Below are 27,213 nucleotides of genomic sequence, written 5' to 3' on the forward strand. Positions count from 1 at the left end.
ACCGTCCTCCCGCCTGCCTTCCGCTCTAGTTTCCGACTAACTCGATGGTAGCGAGGCTCCGCCTCCTTCTGGGCGAGGAGCTGTCTCTTGTGCTGGCCGCCCGGCGACCGCGGAGGGGATGTTTCTCTGCGAGCCTCGCCTCCCAGCCCATGAGATCCGTCCGCGCTTTTCTCATTCCCAGGCTACACCTAAGCTGGCCATTTGTCTGGTCCCGCTTCGGCAGGGACCAGACAATGCGTGGGACATAAAGAGACGCGCAAAATGTAAATTCTGAGGTAAAGGATGACGGATGACGTCAGCGACGAATGTTACGTAACGTTAAGAATCCCAACAAAATAAAATAAAATAAAATAAAATAAATCCTTCCAGTAGCACCTTAAAATTCCCCGCAATTTTTTTCGTGTAAGCTAAACAAGCTATATTATTAATTGTATTTCACTATTAATATACTTCTTAATCTCAACAAATACTTTGATAAAATACATATTTTGTTATGTGCAAATGGCTTTAGATACCTATTAGGTCCATAAATTACCATTCAACACACAAAAAACAGCGACAATTTGTTGTTGACAAAGGACAGCTGGACATATGAAGGGCCCCATTACCTTCATTAGCTTCAAACCTAAATCCGGCCCTGAGTGGGGTAATAAAACACTGAAAAAGAGTAGGCTAGTTTCTCACAAAAAGTTAGAAGAATAATGCCTGGACACTTTTCCTCATGCCTCAGTTTCTGCAAAACTTGCTCTTTTTTAAAAACAAACAAACAAGCTGGGAATCTAGGGGTCATGGTTCCTGTGGGGTGGGATGGGCTAACTACCCCCTTCCTCCCGCACCCTGTGTGTCAGCCCCAGCTTAACTAAATCAGGAGCTCATTGGAGATGAAACTAAAGTATTTTCTTGTGGGACAACTAGCGTGCAGATGTTCCTGGAAAAATGGAGTTATGTGCAGAAATGCTATATGCATAGTTACCTGAGAGTAAGACCCGCTGAATGCAGTTGAACTTACTTCCAGGTAAACATGGATTTCACTATTTTCATTGTAATCTTCTCCCGTGGATGAAACAAATAGAAGGGCTACTTTCACTGTTTAGAGTAGAATCAAACTTGCTATTTACATCAAACAGCAACCTCGGAGTTTACTTCCATGGCAGTTGCATTAGTACATCTATCAGTTTCTATATTAAGTTGCATATAGACTTACATAATTCATTATATTGCTCTGTTGTTTCAGGTTTTCTATTAATTGTAACTTTTTAATGTGTGTTGTGATGTGATAGACGTTTTGCACTTATGCAATTTCTATCTTGTCTGTTTTATATACTTAACAAGTCTAGGATGTATCTTCACCATAAAAAGAACATGAAATACATTCATGTTCTTTAAAATTTACATGAACAAAAAAAATCCAGTGTACAATTTAAACAAAATTCCGAGCACCCTTAACTAACTACAGTTCTCAGGATTCTTTGGGGAAGATGTGCTCTAAATAAGCTTTAAATGTATGGTGTGTAAACAGCTGACATCTGGAGGGTGACAGATTCCCAGAACCTGAGCTGCAGCCTGCAGGGTAGGTTTGTTTTAATTACTCTGAATTATCCACTAGCAAGTCGTGATAATTACAAGATTGATTGGTGTTTTTCCATGTCCTGAATGGTAGGTTTCCATGAAGTGAGGAATCTAGTGCTGATTTGGAGAGTACATAATTGTGTCTCAATATAAGGCAGTGTCATATCTTTTAATCTAACTCAGAGGAACCTATGAATTAGGTGTATGATAACATCTAGAGAAAACTAAGTTTGTGGAACTATACTGAGGCTGCAATGCTACACCATTTTTCTGGGAGTAAACCTGGCTGAGTAAACCAGTAGGACTTACTTTTGAATGACACATTTATATATAGAGAGAAAGAGAGAGCACTCCCCCCCCCCAGGGGTACGCATACCCCTAAGCATTTTGTGAATCTAAGTTTGGCCTCATTGAGCCGCAGTATTTCAATATGAGTAGCAAAATGAGAGTACCCCTAAACATTTTTTTAAAGAAAAAAAGCACTGGATAGATAAATAAGTTGGCAGAGCATGAGACTCTTGATCTCAGGGCCATGGCTTCTGGTTCAGGAGGTTGGACTAGATTACCCTCGTGATCCCTTCCAACTCCACAATTCTATGGTTCTATGATATCCTGCTTATATGCCAACATGGCTAAGCTCTTTGGAGACTATCCAGAATAAAATCTGTAATTCACAAGGAAGACCAGATTTTATATATATATATATATATATATATATATATATATATATGCTTTCGTATATATATATATATATATATATATATATATATATATATATATAATTTGCTTTAAGATAATGATCTCTTGTAGAACATAGGCTAATACACAGGAAAGCGTTTTGTTATTATTGATTGGTACTCCTTTAAGCCAGGAGAGCTGGGAGGGTGCTTGCGAGTGCGCAAGGGAGAGTTCCGAACTGGGGCAATGGCAGGGCCGGAATGCTGCGCGGCTGCCGGTTCCAGGCCCTTTTGTGTGACTCAGGAGTGTCGCGCGTGTGTCAGAATGGGCGCGTGGCAGCCGGCAAGACCCGAGTTCCGGGGGGGGGGGGGACGGGACCCTGCAGAATAGCGGCTTATGAGCTTTTCACAGCAGCGTCTGTTTAAGATGATTCATGTCAGTCGCGCCCTTTCATCGTTATTTTCCCTAGGAGAAAAATTGTGAGGCGGGTACTTTTCTCTCTCTCTCTCTCTCTCTCTCTCTCTCTCTCTCTCTCTCTCTCTCTCTCTCTCTCTGTGTGTGTGTGTGTGTGTGTGTGTGAACTAGGTAGTGAGCTTTGATTAGACCGCGAAACTTTGAAAAGTGCCGATATATAGAGAAGGAGCCGGGTGGGAACTGGCTCCAGGACGTTTCCAGAGATGGCAATCGAGAGATAGGAAGTGGTCCCGGGCTCTTTATTGGAAGGCGGCCAGCTTTGGTAATCGGAGAGCTGGCTGGAGTCCGGCTGCCCCGTCCCTATCTCAGGGACCTAGCGCTGGGGGCGGGGCGGTAGAGGCGGACTCCCAGGGCGGACCAGCGAGGGGCGACGCTTCGCACGTACGACGAGGTACTGGGTTCATGCCCCGCGCCTGCAGTCCAAGCAGCAGATTGTAGGGCCGGAAGACTTCGAGATCCTACACGGCAATGGGTGCCACTCAAGAAGGCAGAGGAAATCTCTTTAGAAACAGGAATAGCCCCTGTTCCTCAAGCGAGGCGATAGATTGCTCTCCCACTGCAATCCTACGACTTCTAACTGGAATTAAAGTATCCCATTTCTTTAATTCTTACCTTTATTTTGATGATTGATTTCAAACACTTGTGTAGCATCCTTCAATAGATTTCAGGACTGGGAACAACGGAAACCCCTAAAACATCCAAGCCATAGCATTGGAAATAGTAATGGAGCAAAAATGGTTTAACAGTTGCAGTGTGGGAGTATGTAGCAGCGTTTCTTCCCTCTAGCTATGCTATCTTTTCCAATCCTCAGGCCCGTGTGGATTATGGTTTTGTGAGGGTCAGTGATAAGAGTGGTTAGAGTGTTGGACTCGGGCCTGGTTAGAAACCTCACTCAGCCATGAAGCTCACTGGGTGATCTTCGGCCAGCCACAGTCTCTCAGCTTACCCTACCTCACAGGGGTGCTGTGAGAATAAAATGGGGGTGGGGGTGGAGAACCGTGTACAATATCTTGATCTCCTGGAGGAAAAGATGGTATATAAAAGGGGTGTGTCCGAACGCACCTCTTTACTTGAAGATTGAGAGATGATGCAATTCAGTGTGAACCGTCCAGGCTTCACAAATGGTCTTTGAAATGTCTTGCTTGACCCTTTGGACGGGCGTGGGGGGGGGGAGTTACAAATATATTTTTAAAAGAAATGTAGATGAGCATGGCGTGCATGGAATAACTCTGAAAGGGCAAGCGACCCGCAGCAGGAGAAGAGAGGGGTGTGTGCGGGAGGGGGGTGTGGAGAGAGGGGGACGTGCGTCCCAAAGGCAGCCAAAGCAGGTTGGTCACGATTCTGCCCCGGGTCTCGGCACCCCCGGGGGCACTCGGAGGCACACCTCCGCGGAGCTGCGCGGCGATTGGCCGGATGGCGAGAGCAGCCCGGGGAGGCGGCCAGGGGGCGGGCAAGGAAGCATCGGGGCGGGGAAAGGGCCGGGCGTGTGCGCTGCCTCGCCTGCTCAGCTAGCGGAGCCGGCTGCTTATAAGGAGCGAGCGATCCGGTTCCTCTTCCTCGGTGTTTTGCACATCATCACCTCCGTCATGTCGCTTCGCAGCAGCTTCGCGCGGCTCCTCAAGCAGCAGGCGGGCTCCTCGATACAAGTCCAGAAGAGACCGGCGCACTCGGTGGCCCTCATCGGAGCCCCTTTCTCCAGGGGACAGGTGAGTGAGCACTGCGGGGTAGGGGGGGGGAACGAGGCGGTGTTTGGGTGTTGGAGACAGAGGGATAGGTGGGCCTTCACTCAAGGTAAAAGGCTGTAACTCTATTGCAGCCGAGCGCAGGTAGGAGGAACAGAGCTGGGGGGGCAAGGGGAGGGGAGACAGAAAAGGAAAGGCAGTCTGGTGTAGTGGTTAGAGTGCTGGACTAAGACCAGGGAGGCCGCGGTTTAACTAAACTACGTTCTAAAAGGACAGCATCCTCCCTCCCGCCTGGGGGTGATCCGTGAGGCCCAAGCCCTCCTTGGGGCGAGTGACGCTTCGCCATAATGCTGGAGGAGGACCGCACGTGGTCCTTGGGGCAGGGATGGAATCCTTAAGATCCGCACAGTGATATTTTTTGGCTGGGGGGGTGTTATAAGATGCGTATATCTTTAAAGGGAAGGACGGTCGGAGCAATGTTAGCTGCGGGCGGGGGAGTGTTCCTGCGCGCACCGGGCAACCGGCTTCCCGAGCGTGGAAATTTCCACGCGCTTCTCTTTCGGCACTGTGACTCAGCGGCGTCCGCTTCTCCGCTTTCCCGGAGGCGCGCATAGCATCACCGCTCCTTTCCTGTTTTGTCTTCCTCCAGAAAAGGAGAGGAGTGGATCACGGTCCAGCAGCCATAAGAAATGCAGGGCTGGTGGGGAAGCTGACTGGCATGGGTAAGTAAGAGGTTTATTTTGAAAGAAACCGCCTCTCCCGTAGGAACATAGCAGGCTGCCTTAGACCCAGTCAGACCACTGATCGCTCCAGCTCAGTATTTGTCCACATAGCGACTCTCTAGGGTTTCAGGCAAGTCCCACTTGGAGATGCCGAGGGAACTTCAGTGTGTACCACCAAGCTACATCCCCAACAATTGCTTTTCATAGAGAAGGTAAGTGAGTTCTCCCCCACCCCCCATGACTGATTGAGTCTCTTTAATGCAAAAGTTAGCTGTTGGGAGAGATTTGGCACTCTCTGCAGAAATACAAACCTCCTTTCTTTGAGAGGAAAGCCCTCTCAATTTGAAGCCTGATGTACATATGAAAGAGGTGGCATGTGTCCTCTGAGGGGCTTTTCAATAAGGAGGCAAAGGAACTCAAGAGGCTCCTAGTGTGACCTTCCCTTTCCTCCTCATAAATTTTCTTCTTTGTCTGTATGCAGAGAATGAAATGCTTGTGTAGCCAGAGGCAATGTCCTTATTTCAGCTTAGATAAATTGTTGTTGTTTTTTTGGAATTTTGGGTTCAAATAAAAGCAGAAGCTGCCCTAAGGCACAGTTGGCTTAAGACATTTTGATGGGAGGTGTTATGTACTGAATCCTAGAACAATAGGATCCAGAATGCAGCAGTCTGATTGGTCCGCAGGAGCCACCCAATCCAGGTGGAAGTGAATCAGCGACCTGATTGGCCTAAAGGAGCAGCCCGGAATTAGCCATTCATACGGGGCCCATTGTGTAAATAATGTATATACGGCTAGACGTTTTGGGGAAAGTTTAATTCATTGCTATTATGAACTGAATAAAGAGCATGAAATTCACACTCGACTCAGGAGGCAAACAACAAAAGTCCCCCCCCAACAAGATACTTAATACCCAATTTTGGCAATGGGGGGGGAATCCTACAAGTGCCTCTTCCTGGGAGTAAAAATATAATAACATAATAAATTAAATGATTTAACAAATCAATGTATTGTCATCCCCCCCCCCAAAAAAAACCCTGTCTGGCACAGCTACCTCATTCAACTCAATGGTATGACCAGCCAAGGAATCAAGATTTAATATTACTTTTATATTGCATTTGTGATGTTGGAGAATCAACAATTTGCCCATGTCTATTCCAGCAGAAGTAATCTCACAGAGTGACTGAAGTTGTTTATTTACCAAAACCAGGCCTAAAGCTCATAGTTTTCTGCATCCAATAACTTGAATTCACTGTGTTGAGTTGGACTTCTTTCGATGCTAAGTCTTAGCATACTCCTTTTGTGGTTTTGGTGAATGAATGAATGGATGAATGAATGAATGAGAGAAGTATGTGCTAATGTCCCTTATGAGTCTCTTCTACTGGCAGTGCCTGATTTCCAGAAAGTTATGTAATTGGCAGCACAGCTGTCATTTTAGCCAAACCCTTTTAAATCAGTGTAGTTATTATTCTGTGACTCAGCATTAGTCACTATCTTACAGGTACCTTACCTGCAATTCACACAAAACTTGGATTTGTGCAATTATATCAGGAATGAAAAAAGTTGATTGGTCAGGCATTTCAGTTTCCTGAAACATTGAACATTTTGAAACATTTGCCATCTGAACTGATCTTAATGTTAATTGTCTGATCTGGATATGTTTGTTATAGCCATTTGACTCATCCTCACAAACAGTGTACAGTTTTTTTCATATTGTGAATTTCAAAAAACATACAGTGTGAATTGTGAAAATACTTCAAATGATTGTCAAAGCATATACAGTAGTACCTTGGTTTAAGAACAGCTTAGTTTATGAACAACTTGGATTAAGAACGCTGCAAACCCAGAAGTAGGTGTTTTGGTTTGTGAACTTTGCCTTGGAATATGATCATGTTCTACTTCCTGTTGAGTGTGTTCCATTTGTAAATTGAGTCCCCTGCTGCTATGGGAAAGCATGCCTTAGTTTAAGAATGCTTTGGTTTAAGAACGGACTTCCGGAACGGATTAAGTTCATAAACCAAGGTACCACCATATAGATTAGGCAACTAACTATGCAGATCCATCAGCTGTTCAGAATCTGCTACAAAACTCCAAGGGAGCTTCCTGCAGCCAATCAGAAGCCGTGTTTTGGTTTTCGAATGTTTTGGAAGTTGAACAGACTTCTGGAACAGATTCTGATTGACTTCCAAGGTACGACTATATGCAAAAAGTAGTCTATGCATTAGGCAACTGCCTGCCACTGCTTTAGAAAACTATGAGTTAGGACTTGCAATTGAGCTGTGCATTGGCCCTGTTTGCATTCTACTGCTGTTATTTGGGGTATGGTTACCAGACGTCCCCGTTTCCTGGAGACAGTCCCCGGATTTACAAATCTGTCCCCGGACAAAATCCGTCCCCAGAATGTCCCCGGATTTCATTTAATGTCCCCGGATTTATATTTTAAGTGTGGTAGATTTATTAGTAGGGAATGAATCTTGTGTGATTCGTTCAACAGCACAAGACACTTCATATGAGGACTTCCAGCGAGGCAAAATGGTGGGCGCCATGGCAGCGAGCTGCTTCTGAAGCCAGCCAGAGCCAACTGTGCTACCAGGTTGGCTCCAGGCTGCTGAGACTGCTGCTGGCACTGCCACTGCCAAGGGGGAACCAGGGACACCCAGTGTGTCAACTGGGGGAACTGCTGACACCCCTCCATGCGACCCAAATCGAGCCAGGCACAAGAGTGCCCAGCCACCTGGCCGACTGCCCACTGGCACTCCGGGGTCAGGAAAACCCTGGAGCTGACGTAGGGAGAAGGAGTACAAGAGAAGGAGAAGGAAGAGATAGAGAAAGGAGGGAGAAAAAAGAGGGGATCCCCAACCTTGCCGCACTGCTGCCGCTGCAGCTGCCGCTGAGCAGGAGAGGTAGGAGGGCACTGGGAGGGCATGGACATGTGGCCGAGCCCAGGCCCGTCCTGAGCCTACTCCATGGCGGCTAGCACTCCAAGAGAGCAGGCCGGGGCCCAGAGGAAGGCCGCATGACTGGAGACTGCAGAAGAGAAGATATTCTTAATATGTTTTTTAAATAACTTTTAAAAAATAACTCTTTTTCTCTTTTCAAAAATAAAAAGTGTCCCCAGATTCTTTGAAAAAAAAATTCTGGTAACCTTAATCTGGGGTGGATTTGGAACATCCAAAAGTGCATTGGAAAACACATATAAGTGCTTCAAAATTTACCAAATTTTGCTCTTTGTCATGTGTATTCTTCCACTCCTTTCAGAAGAGATTGATTCTGTTTATCTGTTCTTTGAGGGGGGGGGGGGGATGAACAAAAAGAAGCTTTGTTATAAAGCTGCTGAAAAATGAAGAGCAGTGGCTCCAAGTGTATTTGGTAACTAAAAAATAAAAATTCCTGTAGCACCTTTAGATACTTTGCCTTTGCTGTAGATTGGTACAGCTTTCCTCCTTCTGATACAGAAGTACAGACATGACTTAACAGCAGTAGTTTCATAACTGAAAGCTCTTTCTCAGTAGTTTAGAGAAGTACAGCTTGGAAAAGTGGCTGCGACTTGTGAAGTATGGTAAAGGTGATGTCATCAACTGATGATAGTATGCTTCTCTTGAGCAATCCTTGCAACCCAGACAAGTGCAGATTTAACCTCTACTTCTTGTTAGGAAACGAGGTTAATTCTGTCACATGATTCACTGACTAATCTTTTCAGCTTGGTTATGTTAGAGCAAACCTTGCAGTTACAAATTCCAGAGCCACAAGGTATTGTTACGTATCTCACAAATGAAAATTAGATCCATTCAAAAGAATGGAAGAGCAGTTGTGACTCACTCCCAACTTATGATGAAGTGGCAAAGCAAGATGAATAGTGTACGTACACAAAAACATAGAAAAAGGGACAATTGCTTTCTGTAGTGTCGTCTCAACTTCCTGTTCTTATTGGGCCTCCGTCACATTGTTGTCATGCTTGCCAATGAATCAACTTATCAGTGCCACATTGGAGTTTTCTTTTGTAACATTTCTGTTGACATACATAAACGTCAGAGTCTGTTACATAACGTGCAATACACCCATTGGTGTCTCTCCATAGCTAGGAATTTTTGCCTTTGCTTAAATTGGCTTTAAACCCTAATTTACATAGCTGTCAAGCACAGGCCATTTCAGTTTTGCTTTAATGAGACTTGATAATTTGGAAGCAAATGAAGCTATAAGGTTCACATGCAATTGAGATCACCTACACACCAGATGTGCAGAGCTGGTCCCAAAATTGGGAGGAGGGGGCATTGTGCAGTGCTCCCCCCCCCAGCCAGGACACACAGATGTCCCTTTGAGGATTGCCAGAGCACTCTGGCATTTGCGATGGGGAGTGTGAAGGCCCTCCACGCCTCCTGCACTCGCTGGAGGTGCTGGGGGATGACAGCACCCTAGAAATATTGTGGGGTCTGAAGTCCCTTCTGCCCCGTAAAGTGGGAGCCCCTGCTACACACCCTGCAGTATTGATCAAATCAAATATTAAAGCAAGTGCCAATTCCCCCCCCCTTTTTTTAGCAATCGGCATTCAGTATTGACACACCAGTATAATTTCTGCTCAGGAGAGAGCTCAGATTTCATAGGATAGATAAATGCTGATCATGGGAACATGGACATTTCCCTGGTTTTCCATTTATTTGGTCTTGTTCAGGGGAGAGCTCCAAACAAAAAGCAGGAGGGAGAAGAAGAAAAAACCCTTAAAGGGATAAAGTAAGTGAAACTAGCTGAATATAAATGGCTTCATAATTACACTTTCTCTCTCTCCTGGCTCCTTGCCAGAAACTCCTTGTGCAGCCAACCTATAGAAGAGGCAGGCTTGGTGTCAGGTGACTGTGTCTCAAGGCTTCAGCACACTAACACTATCTGCACATGATGACCTAGTACACTGCCATTGCATCAGGTTGTGATGCAACTTTGCAGGTTTGATGTTTGTAGACTGACTGATTTTGAATGCATTGTAATGCCAAATGATGTGGGTTTTATCTGGGCTGATCATCCTTTTGAGATAAAGAGAGCACAGTGCCAAAAATATATGCACTGTAGGTTTGGTGACCAGTCTTCATTTTGTTAATCTTTAACTGTGTTTTGTGTTTCTGTGCTGTTATTCCCTTTGCACTTATGTAATAATCACACTAAATGTACTACATGGATTACCCCATAATTTTGGGGAGGTGGGTCTTGTTAACTGAAGATACTTATTTTATGGCTAATCTGAGAAACCGGAAGCTATAGCTTTACTGAAGCTAAATAAGTGTGGATCTGGTCAGCACACTGGATGCGAGATCATGGAGAGCTCTGTGTAAAAGAACGATCTGTATATAAGGAATATTTTAAATATTGATCCAATTTTCCAGTATAAAGTAACAAGCTAAAGCAAGAAATGTAAAGTTAGTTTAGTGGGGTTCAGTTAACATTTAAATTTCACTTTAATATGTCTTTAATCTGTTTTTCTACTACAGTGAAGCTTTCATAGAATTGTAGAGCTGGAAGGGACCACAGGGGTCATCTAGTCCAACCCCCTGTAATGCAATAACCCAACGTGGGGCTTGAACCCATGACCCTGAGATTAAGAGTCTCATGTTCTCCCGACTGAGCTATCCCAGGTTTCCTGTAAATGACTATACTCCCATCTGATCAAATCTTTTTAAGTTTGTAGGTGGGCAGGAATCAAGATAGAAACAGTGGGGGTATTATGTCCTTGTTTTGAAAATATTTCCTTATTCAAACGTGTAGGCAGCCGTAGAATGGGAGCAGGGGCTTGCAAACACTTCACACCATATAGATATTAGGCCTATAAATAGCAAAGGCTTAGGGTTTCCCGAAGTCCGAGTGAAGATGACATTCATCAGGCAAGTCCTGGACTGCTGAGGTCCAATTACCTTAACCAAAGGAGAGGGTGTGTGTAGGAGCTGAAGTAGAGACTGGTTCAGGGGAATGCACGGACTGACTGTATTTCTAACACAGCAGCCATGGGTGTGACCTATGGGATGGTGGCAAAGCTGATGTTCAGTGGCAAGCCCTGTTGTTGAACACAGTGACACATCTGCCCACAAAGTCTGGGCACCAGCAGCAAATTACATTAGCACAAACTTGCTCTGCCCCTGCTTCTGAATAAAGTGTTTGGGTGCAGTGAAAATCCAGACATTGGTCAACATATCTACTCTTATCTTACAAATATGAAGGTGGGATTATTATCCAAGTCCTATGGCAGGCTTCCTCAAACTTGGCCCTCCAGATGTTTTTGGCCCACAACTCCCATGATCCCTTGCCAGCAGGGCCTAGCTAGTCAGGGATGATGGGAATTATAGTCTCAAAACATCTGGAGGGTCGGGTTTGAGGAAGCCTGTCCTATAGGATCCTTGAATAACGAGCAACACGGTTGCAAAGCAGCTGTTTACCTACCTTCATTAACCAAGTTAATACTAACCACCAGTATTTCCTGTCACTGGACTGGGCAAGTGCAATTATGTGTTTTCTTCTTTTCCCCAGGTTGCCAGGTGTATGATCTTGGAGATTTAAATTTCACCCAGGTGCCCAACGATGATCTCTACAACAACCTAATCATAAACCCACGCTCCGTGGGATCAGCTAGCCAAGTTCTGGCAGACACGGTGAATGGAGCTGTTGCCGCTGGCCATAGCTGTGTAACCATTGGAGGAGATCACAGGTGAGTTGGGAGGGATCCGTGAGGAAGATGGTCTCTTGAATGAAATAAGTCTCAAAGAGCTTTGGGTAAAGCTCACTCCTCAACTGGATTCGTTAGTTCAAATTCCTGTTGACTGATTGAAAGTGACAGGCCACTGTCAAGTGTTAAATTGTTGTCCCTTGGTGGCAAATACGAATCAGTTTTGCCTGATATAAAATAATGGTCAATAATAAGCATGCACAGTAGGCTTTTGTTAGGCTTGGAGAGCTGCTAGATCTCGGGGATTTATCCCAGAATAATGGCACTATCTTCGGTCCCCTGTGAGAGCATCTCTGGGGCCACAGGATATTGCAGAGCTCTCTGATGAAGCCCATCACTGGAGGTCTCTTATTTGCAGCCTTGTGATCCTCTAGAGCAGGGTTTCCCAAAACTTGAGTTTTCAGCTATTTTTGGACTAGTAACTCTCATTATCTCATCCAGCATGCCCAGTGGTCAGGGATGAGGGGAATAGTAGTCCAAGAACAGCTGGAAACCCAAGTTTTGGAAACTCTGCTCTAGGGCTATCCCTCTACCATACCAGTTGCTGGAGAACAATAGTGGGAGGGGGCTATTGTCTTCATCTGCTGGTTGCAAGATTTCCCAAAGGCATCTGGTCTGATCCAGCAAAGCTGTCCTTACATTCTTATGAAGTGATGGGTACTGTTTATAAAAGGATGTGACTGTATGTATACACACACACACACACACAAAGTTCATTTAGTAAATGAACTTGTTTTATTTATTATTCTCAGAGGAGGCACAGCAAGGTATCTATCAGTGCCTGTAAGAACCAGATATGAGGAACAGGTAAACTGCTTTAGCTTTGCCAGAAAGGCAACCTCCAACAGCTGCAAAAAGAACCCCAACAACCCTTAGGTAGAATTTATTGTGGAATTCGCATTTTTTAGCATATCAGGAACCAGGTTATATAATTATACACATACTGTACAGCTGTCAAATTCCTTTGTAAAACTCACAATTTTCTCAGTGTATTGACCCAAACTTAAATTAATGCAAGAAACTTTTGAAGTAAACTGGACTGATAAAAATCTGAATCTGATTTATTTATTTTTTTGCAGTTTAGCACTTGGGTCAATCAGTGGTCACTCAAGGCAGTACCCACACCTATGTGTGATCTGGGTTGATGCACATGCTGACATTAACACTCCACTCACAACCCCATCAGGAAATCTCCATGGACAGCCAGTCTCATTCCTTTTAAGAGAACTTCAAGATAAAGTAAGTGGGGATTATGCTGGACAGCTATAAAATAGATTTTATGAATTCTGTTTTGTACCATGTTTGTAAGGCAGGCATTAAAGTCCAATCTTAACTTACCCTACAATCTTGAGCAATTTAATTTTAAATCTAGAACATTATATAGAAATAACCCCCAGAAGGAGACAGGTAGTTCAATTATTATTGATGTCTGCATAGAACCTAGCTGGGAACACCAGACCCTGCCCTATGCTGGAAATGATTTTAGCATAAAAGATGTGCTACTATTTCCTCACATGCAGCCCCCATTTAGAAAACAGCATATTGCAGTCGCAATAACTCCCTTTCATGTGCTAGATACTTTTTGTTCTTCTGGACTAAGATATAGGCAATCAGGGTTCAATTCTCAGCTCAGCCATGAAACTCACTGGGTGACCTTAGGTTAGAAGGTGACTTGCTCACCTCATGGAGTTGTGAGATCAGAATCAAGAGAGAACCATGTATGCCAACTTGTGGCTGAAGACAGGTTAATGCCACCCACCTATCAAACACAAAGTGTCACAATCACAGTCAGGTGACCCGTTTTTGCCTGTGCTGTTTGAAATTGAATTGTGCAAGCAAAGCACTGCGCTATGAGGTCAGGTGTAGGACAGCTGGGCCCGAATTGGCCAAAACAGCTTCAAGGTCCAAATGTGTATGTATTGACACAGTTGAGTTTGGTGTTCATTATACATCACCACTACACCATCATGTAAACAAGCCTAGTGTAAAATATCCAGGACTACGTTAATTCTTCTATTCCTCTATAGGTGCCACTGCTTCCTGGATTTTCCTGGCTAAAGCCCTGCCTTTCACGATCAGATATTGTATATATTGGCCTCAGAGATGTTGACCCTGCTGAACAGTAAGTACAGGATATCTGAACTGGGAGAACTTTCTTCTTATTTTTTTAAAAAATACGTACTCGGCCTACTGCCATCAGTAAGAGGTATGGTGTATAACATTATAGCTTTAAACATTTATATTTTTTTCTTTTTAAACAGCTATATTTTGAAGAACTATGGCATCCAGTATTTTTCAACGAGAGATATTGATCGTTTGGGAATCCACAAAGTGATGGAAAGAACATTCGACCACCTTCTGGGCAGGTACAACTTTTTTGAGGATGGGCATTTTGGGAAGCGGTGTTAGGCAAAAAATACTTAACCTATTCACGTGTCAGTGAACGATCAGCTTGTCATATCCTACTGATCAGTCCCCAGTTGCCATGATGTGATTTATTTCACATGGGTTATACCTGTATTATAAAGTGATTCTCCTTCACAGAGGACAAAGACCAATCCACCTGAGCTTTGACATTGATGCCTTTGACCCAACTCTGGCTCCAGCAACAGGGACTCCTGTCTTGGGTGGATTAACATATCGTGAAGGCATGTACATTTCAGAGGAAATACATAACACAGGTAAGAACCAGACAAGCACATTTTACTTTCAGCTTTGGATAACATGATACAAGTAAACACTTGCATGGCAGCTGTGTTACAAAAGTATTCAGTGTTTATTTAAAACGTCGGAGTGTAAATGAGAAAGAAGCTCAGGTTCTCTTCCTTAATTCACCCCATGCTAAGGAAATTAACAAGGATAAATTGGAATGGACAGTAGTAAGGATAAGGAGAGTTCTCAGGTGCTTTCAGACATCAAAATTGCACTTCCTTGTTAGTACAAGACAAAAACCAACTTTACTCAAATGTCTAAATTATTACAGCTAAAAGCTATGCCTAACAAACTCCCCATATGAAACGAGGCTTGCTTACAGGAACAATAGTTTTAGCTGCTCTATCATCAGGTTGCCTTCATTGAGGCTCCCTTGCAGCCTCCATTATCAGGACCTTGGCAGCTTCCATAGCAAGGGGAGGTGGGAACCTAATATCTCTCACTTGACTCTTTATCCAGTTTAATTATAGCTGTTAGGCACTCTTAAAACACTAAGGATCCATGTAGCAGCATCATTTAAAACATTTAACTACTTATTTGCAGTATCTCTATAACAATGTTGCATGCTACTGGCAAGAACATAACCTAGAAACAGGGCCAAACTGGCTAGCAGTTATCATTGCTTTTGGGCCGCAGTTTGAAAAGGAAATTCAAGATAAGATTATGCTAAATACTGCAGTACTTTTAAAACAGCAATAATTTATTTCAGTCAATGCATGGCCGGAACCTTGGATTCATTCATACAAAACCCATATGACGTTGCATATAGCGTGGACCACATCTGCCCTTGGGCTGAAGTGATGCTTTAAGTTCTGTGTCTTCCATGTAACTCAGTTTCTTTAATTTCCCAGGCCTGCTTTCAGCCATGGACCTTGTAGAAGTAAATCCACTGCTTGGAGATTCACAGGAGGAAGTGAATGCAACAGTTAACCTTGCAGTAGATGTGATTGCTACATGCTTTGGGCAGACAAGAGAAGGAGCGCACATCATGTTTGATGATCTCCCAACACCCAGTTCACCAGATGAATCTGACAGTGAAGAGCAAGTACGGATGTAGGACCCTCAAGGATCAACAGATGCTTCAAATGGGCATTATGTACAAATCTGTTGATCTACTCAAATGGACTGGCTAAAACCCAACTATACCACAGTCTGAAGTGTTCACCAGTTTTGGAGAGACTAGTTACTTTTCTCACTGCGTGACCAAACCGCTGTATTACAAGCTAGACAACACATTGGCTTAGGTGAACGTTTATTACTTTGCAATTATACAAAAACTTACCATCCCTTCACTGCCCTCCGTCTTTCTTTACAGATACATTTCCTCTCAGTAGCCCTGCAGCATTCTCAAACGAACATGCTGTTAAGACCTGACAACACACCAGTATTGTCCTTCAACTGTAGTAAATAAAATCCACTCCTTTCATTGCTGAAGAGCAGTTCCTTGGCAATGATTGTAATACAGTCCTTAAGATAGATGGAAGGCTTGAAAACAGCTGTGTGTGTGTCAAGAAGATTCAGCTGAAGAATTTGTAGTATACAACACCTCCCAGAATGACTAACTCCAAAATGATGATAAAGGAGAGCAACAGTTTGTTTGTCATAACCCTAGAAGGAAAGATAAGACATGAGATTTATTTGGGTTTACAAAAAATCTTATTTGCATTTAATGTTGCCCATGGAAATCATTCTCACTTAGATGAGACAGAAGCATCGTTTCATATTTAGACAGTGAAAGCTATTGTGTATTTATGCATAAGAAAGTCTGGGACTTAGTCCCAGGTGAGTGCATATAGGATTGTATCCCATGTTGAGGAAATAATAAAAGGGAAGAGTAACAAGAACTTATATTTGAGTTCAGCAAAACCGGCATTGTTCCTGGGATTCCTTATAAAAAGCTAACTTAAAATCACATAAATGTATTAGTATCTGACTTAATATGTAAACATTCAGGAAAGCAGCAATTAAAATAAGTTAAGACCTTGAAAAGCTGGCGACAAACCAGCTACGTGACAATTTCAAGAAAATATTGATTGTCACAAAAAAAGATACAGAAACAAAATTGTAGCACGATAAAAGCTCAATTCAGATATCACAGCAAACCATGATTCACTGCAACTGTAGTTGAGTCTATACTGCATTTTTGCTTGCTTGCATCATCTGAAAGTTGTGAGATACTACCCCAAACAGCTCTTCCCTGCTGTACTGCTGGGAAAGTAGCACCACATGCTGCTTTGTTATCACCTGATGGCAACCCCAAGGCAGCAGTGTATCCAGTGCCCACTCAGAAACTTTCAGGTTGCTTCTGTGCAATTGTGCAATATGTTCTCTCCTCATTCAGCATTCTGCCAAAAAAGTTTCTCCTGAAATGAGCATAAAACATCCTTTGATTTTCAGGAACATTTTCCCATAACCTTCACCCCCTCCCCCTTTCCTATAAGCATGAAGTACTTATATGCAGTTATGTAGTTAGCCAAATAATGGGCCAGAAACTTCTGAAAAGATCTGGAATATGCACCATAGAGAGGAATAGGCATGCTTCACACCTAATTGTGGCTGTTAACAGACGTATCTTGTAGTTCAGCAAGAGAACACAACTGAGAGTCACTATCTTCTGGAATACTGTCTCGGATATGTTTCCCTTTGTACAGTTAGTTCAATAATAATAAAAATGTTTTCTGAGTGCATTCATTCCCTTGCTTTCTTTTGCGTTCACATTGAGAATCAATTTAGCAACTGGGATATATAAGGGCTAGGATGTACTGGGTGGTTGGGGAGATTAAGGCTGTAAACTGAAGAAGTCTAGAGAAAAGCACATTTAAATGAACCACAGTAAGAGCTGCTTGAGTGCTTTCATTTTTGACTGCTCAGAAATCTCTCTCTAGCGCAGAGATGGAGGAATCTTTTTGGTTCAGTGGACGAGATCTTTACTTTCCTCCACCCCCACAGACCACTTTTGATAGGTTGGTGCCCCTTAGATCAGATGGCTGCAAGGGTCTGCTTCGCAAGCATGTTTCCTACAGGGAACACCCTGGCAAAGCAGGTAATTGTTTGTTTTCATTTCAAGGCAGCATTCTTTTTGGGGAAATGGTACCTGCTCCACAGAGTTTTTAGAAAATGCTATTTCATCAACACTCAGGATCCATGAAAGGATGAGAAGGCAGTGTTTGGGCACCAGGGAATATTTTGGAACTGGCCAAATCTGTATAAACGTGATGGGCTGCATTTGAACCACACTGGAATCAGACTGCTGGCACTTAGTACATTAAAAAAAACCAAATTCAATCCAAGTCTCAAAATAACTGATTATTTAAGTGGCATCTTACTTTCTTGACATAGCGCGCAATATCTTTCTACTTTTGCTTAAATTTTCACTCGTGTTCACCAGCTAAAAAGGAAAAAAAACAACATTTATTACTATTAGGTTGCAACTTGAGTTTGTGCTCATGGATACCTGCCCCTGAAGGTCAGCATCACAAATTAAGTACACAGAATGAGGCTCAAGCACATGCAAATTGAAGCACGTTTGCTTAAATGCTTATTCCTAAGGTGCAGTCAATAAGCGTGGCATCATAAGAATAGACTTATGATGCAAGGGCATGATTAACTCGTTTTAAATATCTGTACTGCTACCATGTTCGCACAGGCTAGTATGTCTCAAGTAGTCATTTTTAACCATGGCTATGTGTACTCTGTACTAAGAATGGTGAAATTCTGTGCCCAGGCAAATGGAACATCCCCAATGGGGCTTAAGCTCATGCAAATAGGTATAATGCAAGAGACATCTTACATACTGTGAGTTCTTCAACCCATAACAGTTATGTTAACTGGGCAAATTTGCGTAATTCTTATTTTGTATAATTTGCCATGGTTTTCCTCTCACGAGGAGGGCCAATGAACGCTGAAGACACCAAAGCCCCACCAGCAACCACTTGAACTTATTCAGCAAATCTGCAGGCTTCTCAGATTACAGCAGGCCTCGGTCACGCAATTTCAAGCATCTATTCACAACCATAAGGCTAAAACTTGCTTTTAGAAAAATGTAAGCAGAGATTCAGTGCAACAAATATTTTGTGCACTTCTTGGGTTCTTGCAGAATGTCAGTATGTACATGCAGCCCTGTTATTCAGCCAGCATAGAAACAAAATTACGGAGTTTGTACTTGTTTTAGATATACTGGCCTACATCTGATACAACAGAAGGTTGTTTGCAGAACCAATCTCCCTCCCTCCCACTCCACATCTCCTGCAAAGTCTCTCTGAAGGATCAAAGGCTATCCTGAAACATGGGAGTTGTGCTGCTGAAAGTGGACTGCTGAGCTGGGAAATCACCCAAAATAGGGAAGAGAAACCTTACATGAGGGGAGCAAGGAGGCTTGAGGGAAATCAGAGGCATGAGCAGACTTGTAAAAGTGCAGATCTAAAAAGAAACCCTGAAGTTTATCTTATTTTGGGATGGATGTGAAATTATGTGCTCATTACAGAGTTTTTTTACCAATACAGCCATACCCTGGATCTCAAACGCCTTGGCTCCCAAACAAATTGGTTCCTGAACGATTGAAACCCGGAAGTAAGTGTTCTGGTTTTCAAACGATTTTCGGAAGCTGAACGTCCTGTGCGGCTTCCGACTGGCTGCAGGACACTCCTGCAGCCAATCAGAAGCTGTGCCTTACTTTTCGAACAGTTTTGGGAGTCAAATGGACTCCTGGAACACATTCTGTTTGAGAACCAAGATATGACTGTATGTGTTTTAAAAAAGAATTCCCTAGCTTCTTGCTTTTGAATTGGCATGTGTTTATTCCGAACATGTGAAACAACAAAAAAAGCTTTCCACTCACTCTGCCTTTGGTGCGGTCCAACTGCTCCCGCTGCTCCCCAAGTACTTCAATGATCTCTGTACCAACTTGATCTGTCTCTGCAGCAATCTGGTGTGAACGCTCAATGCTCTGAGTGGCTCGGTTCAAGCTTTCTGTTCCTTGAAGCAGCAGCACCCTCTGAGACTGGAGCTGGGTCTTAAAAGAGACAATTAAGACACATTTTTAAAAGGCAGAGAAGATATTTTACCTTCTGATAAGGTCTGTGTGAGATGACACAGCCTAAATGGGTGACTGGCAATCTCTGCTTTATAAGAACATTTGACCATTTCCATGCCTGTTTAAGCTTTTACCATTGTCAAAGATGTGCGCATTATGCCTGAGGGGGAAATAAATAAATGGACAAAGAGACATATTTTCCATATTAAAAAAGTGGCTCATGCAGGAAAAGGTATTTCCTGTCTCAATCATTTTTCTTTGATGAAAATGCAGGCAACTCATGAACAAATAATTAAAATATATTGTTACTTTTATCACAATTATACCAAACCAAGCCCTACTGTTGTGGCAGTTTCATCACCTAAGGTAGAAGTAAGGAGAACATATTCCTTCCATACCTGAGCATCTCTCCCTGTCCCTTCACCTAAACAATTCAGGCCCTGGTTAGAGAGCTGGAAGACCAGGGTTTAAATACTCACTTGGCCACGAAATACACGGGATAATCTTGGGCCAATCACTGTCTCTCAGCCTAAACTACCTCACAGAATTGTTGTGAGGATAAAATACAGGGGCAAAGAGCCATGTGTGCTACTTTGAACTTCTTGGGGTGGGGGAAATGGGATATAATATAGTAAATAAATACAATAATCTACCCTTCATGCTTTATAATCGTGCATTTAACAACCAAAAGTGACTGTGGAAATCTATATACATAACAGTAAAAGCAGACTCCCCAAGTTGGCAGGAGGCAGGAATTGGAACACGTAAGAGGAGACCTCTACCATGGAGAAACTCCCTACTCCTGCAGGAAAATATGGGGAGCAGAGAAGATAACCCTATGATCTCTTGGCAAACCACCTCTCATTTGCAGTGGTGTATGCACACTGCTCTCTGCTATCAAAAAATGAATTGTTTTAACTGATTTTAATAGTGCATTTAAGTAGCTGTAATCTGCCCTGAGCAGACAATTGCTGAGAGACAGGATTCAACCAGGAGCTGTGGGAGTGAAGGGAGAGCTGTTAGTGGAAGGGGTGTAGGCACTGGGGGGGGGGGGCTCTTTAAGAAAAAGAAATGAGAGCAAAGGAATTCCTGTCTCTGTTCCTTCCTTCCAGCTCTCTCATGTAATATTACTCAAGAATATTATTCAGCTCTCACATGTAATATTACTCAAGAATAAAATTAAATAAGCAGCAGGTGGGATGAACTATTCTTTCACACATAAGTTAGTCCTAACCAATAAAAGATATACCATAACAAGAAGAAGAACAGAGAACTTTGAGAACTTTCCCCCAGGTAAGCTTTAAGAACCCCAGATCCTCAGTGTTGCCTCTGGCATTGCAAAAGAGGTTGTCAAATGAAGTTTGTTCCTTTCCTGACAGACATTAAAGAAGGAGAATCAATCCTCTTTTAGCTTTAACTGCTAAATCTGACCTGGGCAACACGGAAGTCTAAAATAACATATGGCATAACTCCAATCAAGACACAATTGCAAGCCTCCTACATAAGCAAGAGGTATTTATGGCCAACTTGATATGTGGTATCTTAAATATATTTAATCCGTATACCCCTTTTTTATTTAATCTGTGAATATTTTATTGCTGATACCAAAGAAGGATGTGCTCCATAGAACTGGACAATGAAGCACAACACAAATTGAATTCTTTGCTATAGACGCATGCAATATGGCAAATCTTATCTTTTTTAAAAACTGAAATTAAATCCATGTGTTAGATCAGGAGCCATATGTAGAAGTATAAATCACACATGCACCATTTTAAGTATCCCCTTCCTTACAAATATGGCAAGTGCTGAATTTATTTGTCTGCTTATGCATTTTTAAAGTGTCTTTAAGTGGGTGCTGGTGGAAACCTGCCTTGCTCTTTTTAGCTGCCTCTTTCTGTGATTAATTGTACTTACTTTGCTGAATTTAATTTAGTATTTAATTGTTGTTTATGCATTAATTGAATATTCTTTCATGTTGCATCCAGTTGTGGTAACAATATTGATGAGTAAGCTGCAAATGTTTTCAATAGTATTTGTGGTCTGTCCCATATTTATGTGCAAAAACAAAAACAAAAACCCACCTAAGAGGTCAAAACTGTAACTCTATCAAATCAGTGCAGCTGAAAACAACCAGACTGTTCGGTCTTAACAGCTTAATGCTTTTTCTTTACAATAATAACCACAGAAAACGTATTGACAGTACTTGAGTGAAATCAATATGCCTCAAATATGCGCCTTCCACAATACTGATATGCATACAGTACAGAGATTTTGGAAGCCATAGTTCAGAGATGCTTTTGGAATATAGAATATTCTATATTCTCTCTAATCCAGAATTTGTTGAGAAAGAAAAAGAACATTTTAAATATACAATTTCCTTCTAACAAGAAGCGGTGGTTTATTTTCTTCCACTTAAGAAAAACTGTGCCTACCTATCAGCGCTCTTAAAAAACTTATTGATGGTTGTCAATATAAAAAATGCATTTAAATCAAAAGAAGAAAATAAATTGTCAGCTCTACTAATTTTGCACTACTGAAATTACGCTTTCTGAAGAACTTATGTATTTTTCCATATACTTGCATTGTTGCAATAAATACAGTCACAACTCCTCTGTACATACTGGAAAGAATTAAACTTAGCAAGAACCATAAGAGCTTTGTCACCAATACAAATAAACAAAATCAATATAGTTAATTTATACCTAGTACTCACACTCTGCTCATTTTCTGTGGCGTAGATCCCAAATTTTGGGTCTCCATGTCCTCCTGGAACCACTCCCAAATCTGTACTTTTCATCTTCCTCTGAAACATGGCAAGTTCTCTTCTGTAAGTCCGAATTTTGGCCATCATTTGATTGTGGAAGGACATTGGAGCATATTTCAGTTCTTCTTCCATTTCCCGTAGCTTTAGTAAGTTTTAAAAAGCAGATACCAAAATCTTTGTTAAAAAAGTCCTTGAAGTAAGTCAGCAAAGTCTGAGGATAGCTAATAAGCCAGGACTCTGTGTTATATTTTGTAAAAACATTACCCCCACCCAAATTTCTTAATAGGATATATAATTCCCTGCGTTTAAATCATGGTGTACTGAATATTCAGCAAGCTTCTTTATTTTTGCCCTCCTAATAATATGAAAACTCCAAAGACAAAAACAGAACTAAAAGTAAATAGAAGAAAAGTTTCAATTGAAAAATATTACTGAAAAAACATAAAAGCAATAATCAGAAAATGGACAGCACACAAAAAGTTCTAAAAATATAGCAGAATCTGAAAAGATACTGAAATTTTTTGTTTGGTACAATTTTAAAAGTATTATCTAATAGTTCTTTTGTTACAGCACTCACTATTACACTTAGATGAGTCAGTCAACAATTTTTAAGCATGCAACCGTACCTCTATATTTTTTATTAATTTCATAACATTTATATAGCACTTATTGTAAAAAATCTCAAAGCTGATTACAAAAGATAAAACAGTAAAATGTACAACCCTATATTAAAACATACAAAAGTTAAAATACTAGAACATTAAAATTACCTCAACTTTTTAAGCATCTGGGTAGGCTTGTCTAAACAAGAATATTTTCAGCAGTGAAGGTACCTGCTTGATCTCAACAGGCAGGGTGTTCCAATTGTAGGCGCTGCCACACTAAACAAGAGGGTTCTTACAAATGCAGAATAAGTATTATGTGGCACCTGTAGTAGTGCCAGTTCTACAGATTGAAGAGGTGATTGAGTGGGCATAGGTGGGGTAAGGAGATCTTGTAGGTAAATTGGTCCCAAGTTGTTAAGGGCTTTATATACCAATAGTAACACCTTGAACTTGGCCCAGTAGCAAATTGGGAACCAGTGTAGATCTCTTGAGCACAGGTGTTATATGCTAGCAAGGCCTCACTCCTGTCAGCAATCACGCTGCAGCATTCTGCACTAACTGCTGTGACAAGGCCTTCCCAGTCCAGGAATGGCCATAGCTGTTCTAAAAGCCCTCTTCCTCCAATTACAATTCATATCCTTACTGTTTCATTCGCTTCTTTTTGTTTTTCATCAAATTCTCGAATCAACTTCTTCTTCTCTTCTAGAAAATATAATGGAAAAGATGGAAAAAATTAGCACAACAATCAGCAAAGCCAAAAGGACTTCTCAGTGCAAATCCACATAAGAATGTATACATTTTTTGTGATGGCCTTTGACTACCTCATTGTTTCAGTGAAAATTATTTTTCATGGTCTAACTGTATTAACTGATCATGTAAAATCACTTTAGAAATAACTACCAAAATATATGTTATCCTCCTAGTCCTCAACCAGCCAGGGAGCCTATCAGTTTGGTTGGTGACTAGATCTCACTCTTTCAAACAAGGTAACATGGGAGATTCAGGGGCAGCCAACAAGGTGTCCGCCAGATGATGGATTACAACCACCAACATCCCCAAGAGCTGGCAATGCTGGCTGAAGCTGGTGAGAGCTGTAATACAACAGGATATAGAGGGCACATTTGTAATGCCTAGGCCTCGTCCACACAATATTTCTGTCTCCTTTTAAAAAGGGGATGGATTACACATCCAGATCTGCAAACAACAGAGAGACATGTCTGCTGTTACTCATGAATGTTTCCAGAATATCTTATATTAACTATTTTGGATTTCATTACAGGAACAAAATGCATATAGTTAGACACTCCAAAACCCTGTATAAAACTACTGTGAAACATCAGATCGCTGGAAATAAACAGCTACCTGACTTTTAGAAGACATCTGAAGGCAGCCTTGTTTAGGGAAATTTTTAACGTTCAAAGTTTTATTCCGTTTTTAGTGTTCTGTTGGGAGCCGCCCAGAGTGGCGGGGTATAAATAATTTTAAAATTATTATTCTTATTCTTATTCTAGAGCAAAATGTGACGTTTATAAGCATCCTGTTTAAAATAGCCATTTGAACTCCACTGTGAAATGTCTAGGATCGGGCCAGTAGGAGGCAACCTTCCGGGGTTGTGATCTCTCTGGTTCTTTTCTGAGCACCAGGTTTTTTTTTTTAACTGCATTAAATTCCACGCTGAACTTCGCCTTTCTTCCGCATTCCAACCACGCTTAGAAGCGAGGGCGGGGTCACCTATTATTATTATGATTATGATTATGATTATTACGGGTCCTCCTCCTTTGACAGCCGCCTGACACGCAGAAATCAGCGAGGAAGTTTTCCCCGGGTCACTTCGGGCTCCTTGCGAACAGAAGCGGCCGAGTTTCTGCGTCTCGGTCAGGATGCTGCTCAGAGGCGGGTTCAGCAAAAGTAAACTCAACGGCAACCCCTCTTGCAGCAACCGACGCTTAGCCGGACGGCAGCGCTGCAGGACCCGGGCTTGTCGGGAGCGGGACCGGGTGGCGGAAGGGGCCGCGCACGGCTCGTCCCGTCCCGCGTCCCCCGGCTCGCTCGGGCCCCGCTGCTACGTACCAACGGCCGAGCTCCCGCGCAGCCTCTCGGGGGCTCCCCGCAGCTCCCCGTGCAAGCCGCGGAAGATCTCGTGCAGCCGCTCCAAGTGCTCCGAAGAGCCGGCGCCGCGCTCCGCCATGACGCGAAGAGAGAGCGGGAGCAAAGCGGCGCCTGCCCGAATCTGAGGCCTGGTCACCGCGGCCTGGTAATCACCGGCACCTTCTCGCAGGCGCTTCCGGGAGGAGGAAAAGCGGACGGGGGCCTTCCCTCTCGCCCTGTTCCGCCATCCGGGGGCCTGAAGCCGCGCCGCCGCCAGGAAGTGTCGTTTGCACAGCGCCGCCCAGCCTCTGGAGGGGAAATCATTTCCATGGAGATAGAAAGAGACCTTTCAATAATAATATATGCTTTTAAATAATCTATGGCAATTTTTTTTATAATGCAAGCCTTTTTTGTGTCCTCCTGTTCAGAGGAGAGAGGATTAAAGCAGCAGTCTTCACCCTGTTGGAAGTTAGGCTCATTTGTTTGTACTCCCCCCCCCCCATAATTTTTATTTGATTTTACAAGTGTAGAATTATAACAATACAAAATACATATCCATATTTAGAGATTTCTCTGAATCTCCAGAGTACCCACCCTCCTCTCCATGGGTCCAATTGTCAATTTGTTCAAATGCATATTATTTCATAACCCATATTTTATATCTCTCTGTTGTCCATGATATTTGCTAAATTACAAGTGTTATTAGAATCCTGCTACTGTTTTCATCTGCTTACAGTGGTCCCCATTGCAGGGATTCGAACTGCCGACCTTCCGATCGGCAAGCCCAAGAGGCTCAGTAGTTTAGACCATAGCACCACATACATGTTTGTATGTATACAAGTACTCCATCGCAGTCCAAGTCAGCCCCAAAGAGCTTGCTGTCATAATAGCAGAGGTGCCATTTGCTATGCAACTTCAGCCAACATGACTAAGCCAAGTGGACCACACAGTGTGGTGTCATCACCACGACAATGGTGCAGTGCCAGGTTCCCAAATATATTTCATGGAACTGCCCTGAGCCCAGAAAAAGAAGCATGTGTGGCCTAGTCTACTAGCCTATTTAAAGCCAGTGAGACCAGGAGCCAAGGAAGAGATGTCCAGGAGCACAGAGCTTGGCTCTAGGAGGGGAGAAGAGCAAAAGTTAATTGTGGATATCTAGTCACATAATTCCAAATAAATATGGGGTTACATGATGGGCCATTACTACATGCTGGTCATTATAGCTGTCATTGCTGTGTCACAGTCCTTATGACAAAGACTGACATTTTGATTTATATCTCTACAGAGCAGTTCAGCTCTTGCAAGTTACCTTATTTCTTTTGGAAGCATACTTGACTTCTCAAGCACATGACAAGTTTGAAATGGGCAATAGAATTGCTTTCAAGTTGGTTCAAACACCCTCCTTTGACTCCCTAATGGGTGTTCTCCTTTTAGCCAGTGCATGAAAATATGACATTTCTGTTCAACTTATGAACAGGTGGCAATCTCTGAGCAGTTCCTGTGCAGGCAGGGCTCATCTTGAGTTTAAAGGGCTCTTTTAGAGTAATATGTCTTGCTTGACCAACGTGTGATTTTTCTGAAGGTACTGTTGTGTTCTAGGAAGTGGGTTGCAGGAGGAGTATGCAACTCAATCCCTATACTGGGAATGGGAAGTGCCCCCATATCTGGAGGTGAGACAAATCATTGGCCACTGAGAAGCCTTTTCAGTTACAGTGCCCCATTCACCTCTAGAATGGAGGCACATGGAAGATGGAGCAAGCTTCTTTCCCCCTGCTATTCAGGTTACAAGAAAGGAGATTCCGACTGAACATTGGGAAGAAATTTCTGGCAGTTAACAGCTGTTTGACAGTAGAACGGTCAGGAGAACCTCAGGAGGTTGTGGGCTCTCTTTCACTGGAGGCTTTTATGCAGAGATTAGATGGCCATCTGTCATGGATGCTTTAGTTAAGATTCCTGCATTGCAGAGGATTAGACTAAATGACCCTAGGAATACTCTTCCCAGTCAGGCTCACCTGACACCTATTCTCATGTCTTTTTGGATGCAAGGTGAAGCCCTTTTAATTTTCCCAGACATCTAAAAGCTGTTCTGAATTGGCTTTATTCAGCTGGTATGCTGGTATGCCTTTAGTGTACTGCTTGGCTAATTATACTTCTTGGTAATTTTATTATTTTAATCTATTTCAA

The 27,213-nt window shown here is 42.7% G+C and overlaps 2 protein-coding genes across 6 annotated transcripts; one reads left to right on the forward strand and one right to left on the reverse strand.

Moving 5' to 3' along the window:
* The first annotated feature begins 141 nt into the window (after positions 1-141).
* ARG2 (arginase 2) lies at positions 142-17,224 on the forward strand. 5 transcript variants are annotated; one of them, XM_083747601.1, is made up of 9 exons: positions 142-275; positions 4,322-4,427; positions 5,053-5,125; positions 11,630-11,807; positions 12,905-13,064; positions 13,853-13,947; positions 14,087-14,191; positions 14,370-14,506; positions 15,389-17,224. In XM_083747601.1, exons 3-9 carry the CDS (start codon positions 5,122-5,124, stop codon positions 15,592-15,594), a joined length of 885 nt encoding a protein of 294 aa, XP_083603727.1. In that variant the 5' UTR covers positions 142-275; positions 4,322-4,427; positions 5,053-5,121; the 3' UTR covers positions 15,595-17,224. The 5 variants fall into 5 exon arrangements, with proteins under 5 accessions (XP_083603727.1, XP_083603724.1, XP_083603723.1 ...); XM_083747598.1 differs by lacking the exon at positions 142-275 and adding an exon at positions 2,569-2,726; XM_083747597.1 differs by lacking the exon at positions 142-275 and adding an exon at positions 2,603-2,726 and having other exon boundaries at positions 4,325-4,427.
* Positions 14,512-25,462, reverse strand: VTI1B (vesicle transport through interaction with t-SNAREs 1B). Its single transcript, XM_083748156.1, is given in 7 exon segments — positions 14,512-16,145; positions 17,864-17,925; positions 19,375-19,548; positions 22,286-22,477; positions 23,585-23,643; positions 25,012-25,263; positions 25,266-25,462. Coding segments are annotated over 7 exon segments (924 nt in total). The 5' UTR covers positions 25,360-25,462; the 3' UTR covers positions 14,512-16,054.
* Between the last annotated feature and the right edge of the window lie 1,751 nt (positions 25,463-27,213).

The sequence above is a fragment of the Podarcis gaigeae genome (assembly GCF_964106915.1).
Source record: "Podarcis gaigeae genome assembly, chromosome: 1".
NCBI lineage: Eukaryota > Metazoa > Chordata > Lepidosauria > Squamata > Lacertidae > Podarcis > Podarcis gaigeae.

What these genes read in the sequence shown, in the direction of transcription:
- ARG2 (XM_083747598.1), top strand. Translation starts at nt 2,644, where the DNA reads ATGAGCTTTTCACAGCAGCGTCTGTTTAAGATGATTCATGTCAGTCGC. An exon ending in GGGGAAGCTGACTGGCATGG is followed by an intron (nt 5,126 to 11,629) that starts GTAAGTAAGAGG and finishes TCTTTTCCCCAG; the next exon opens with GTTGCCAGGTGTATGATCTT. An exon ending in GATGTTGACCCTGCTGAACA is followed by an intron (nt 13,948 to 14,086) that starts GTAAGTACAGGA and finishes CTTTTTAAACAG; the next exon opens with CTATATTTTGAAGAACTATG.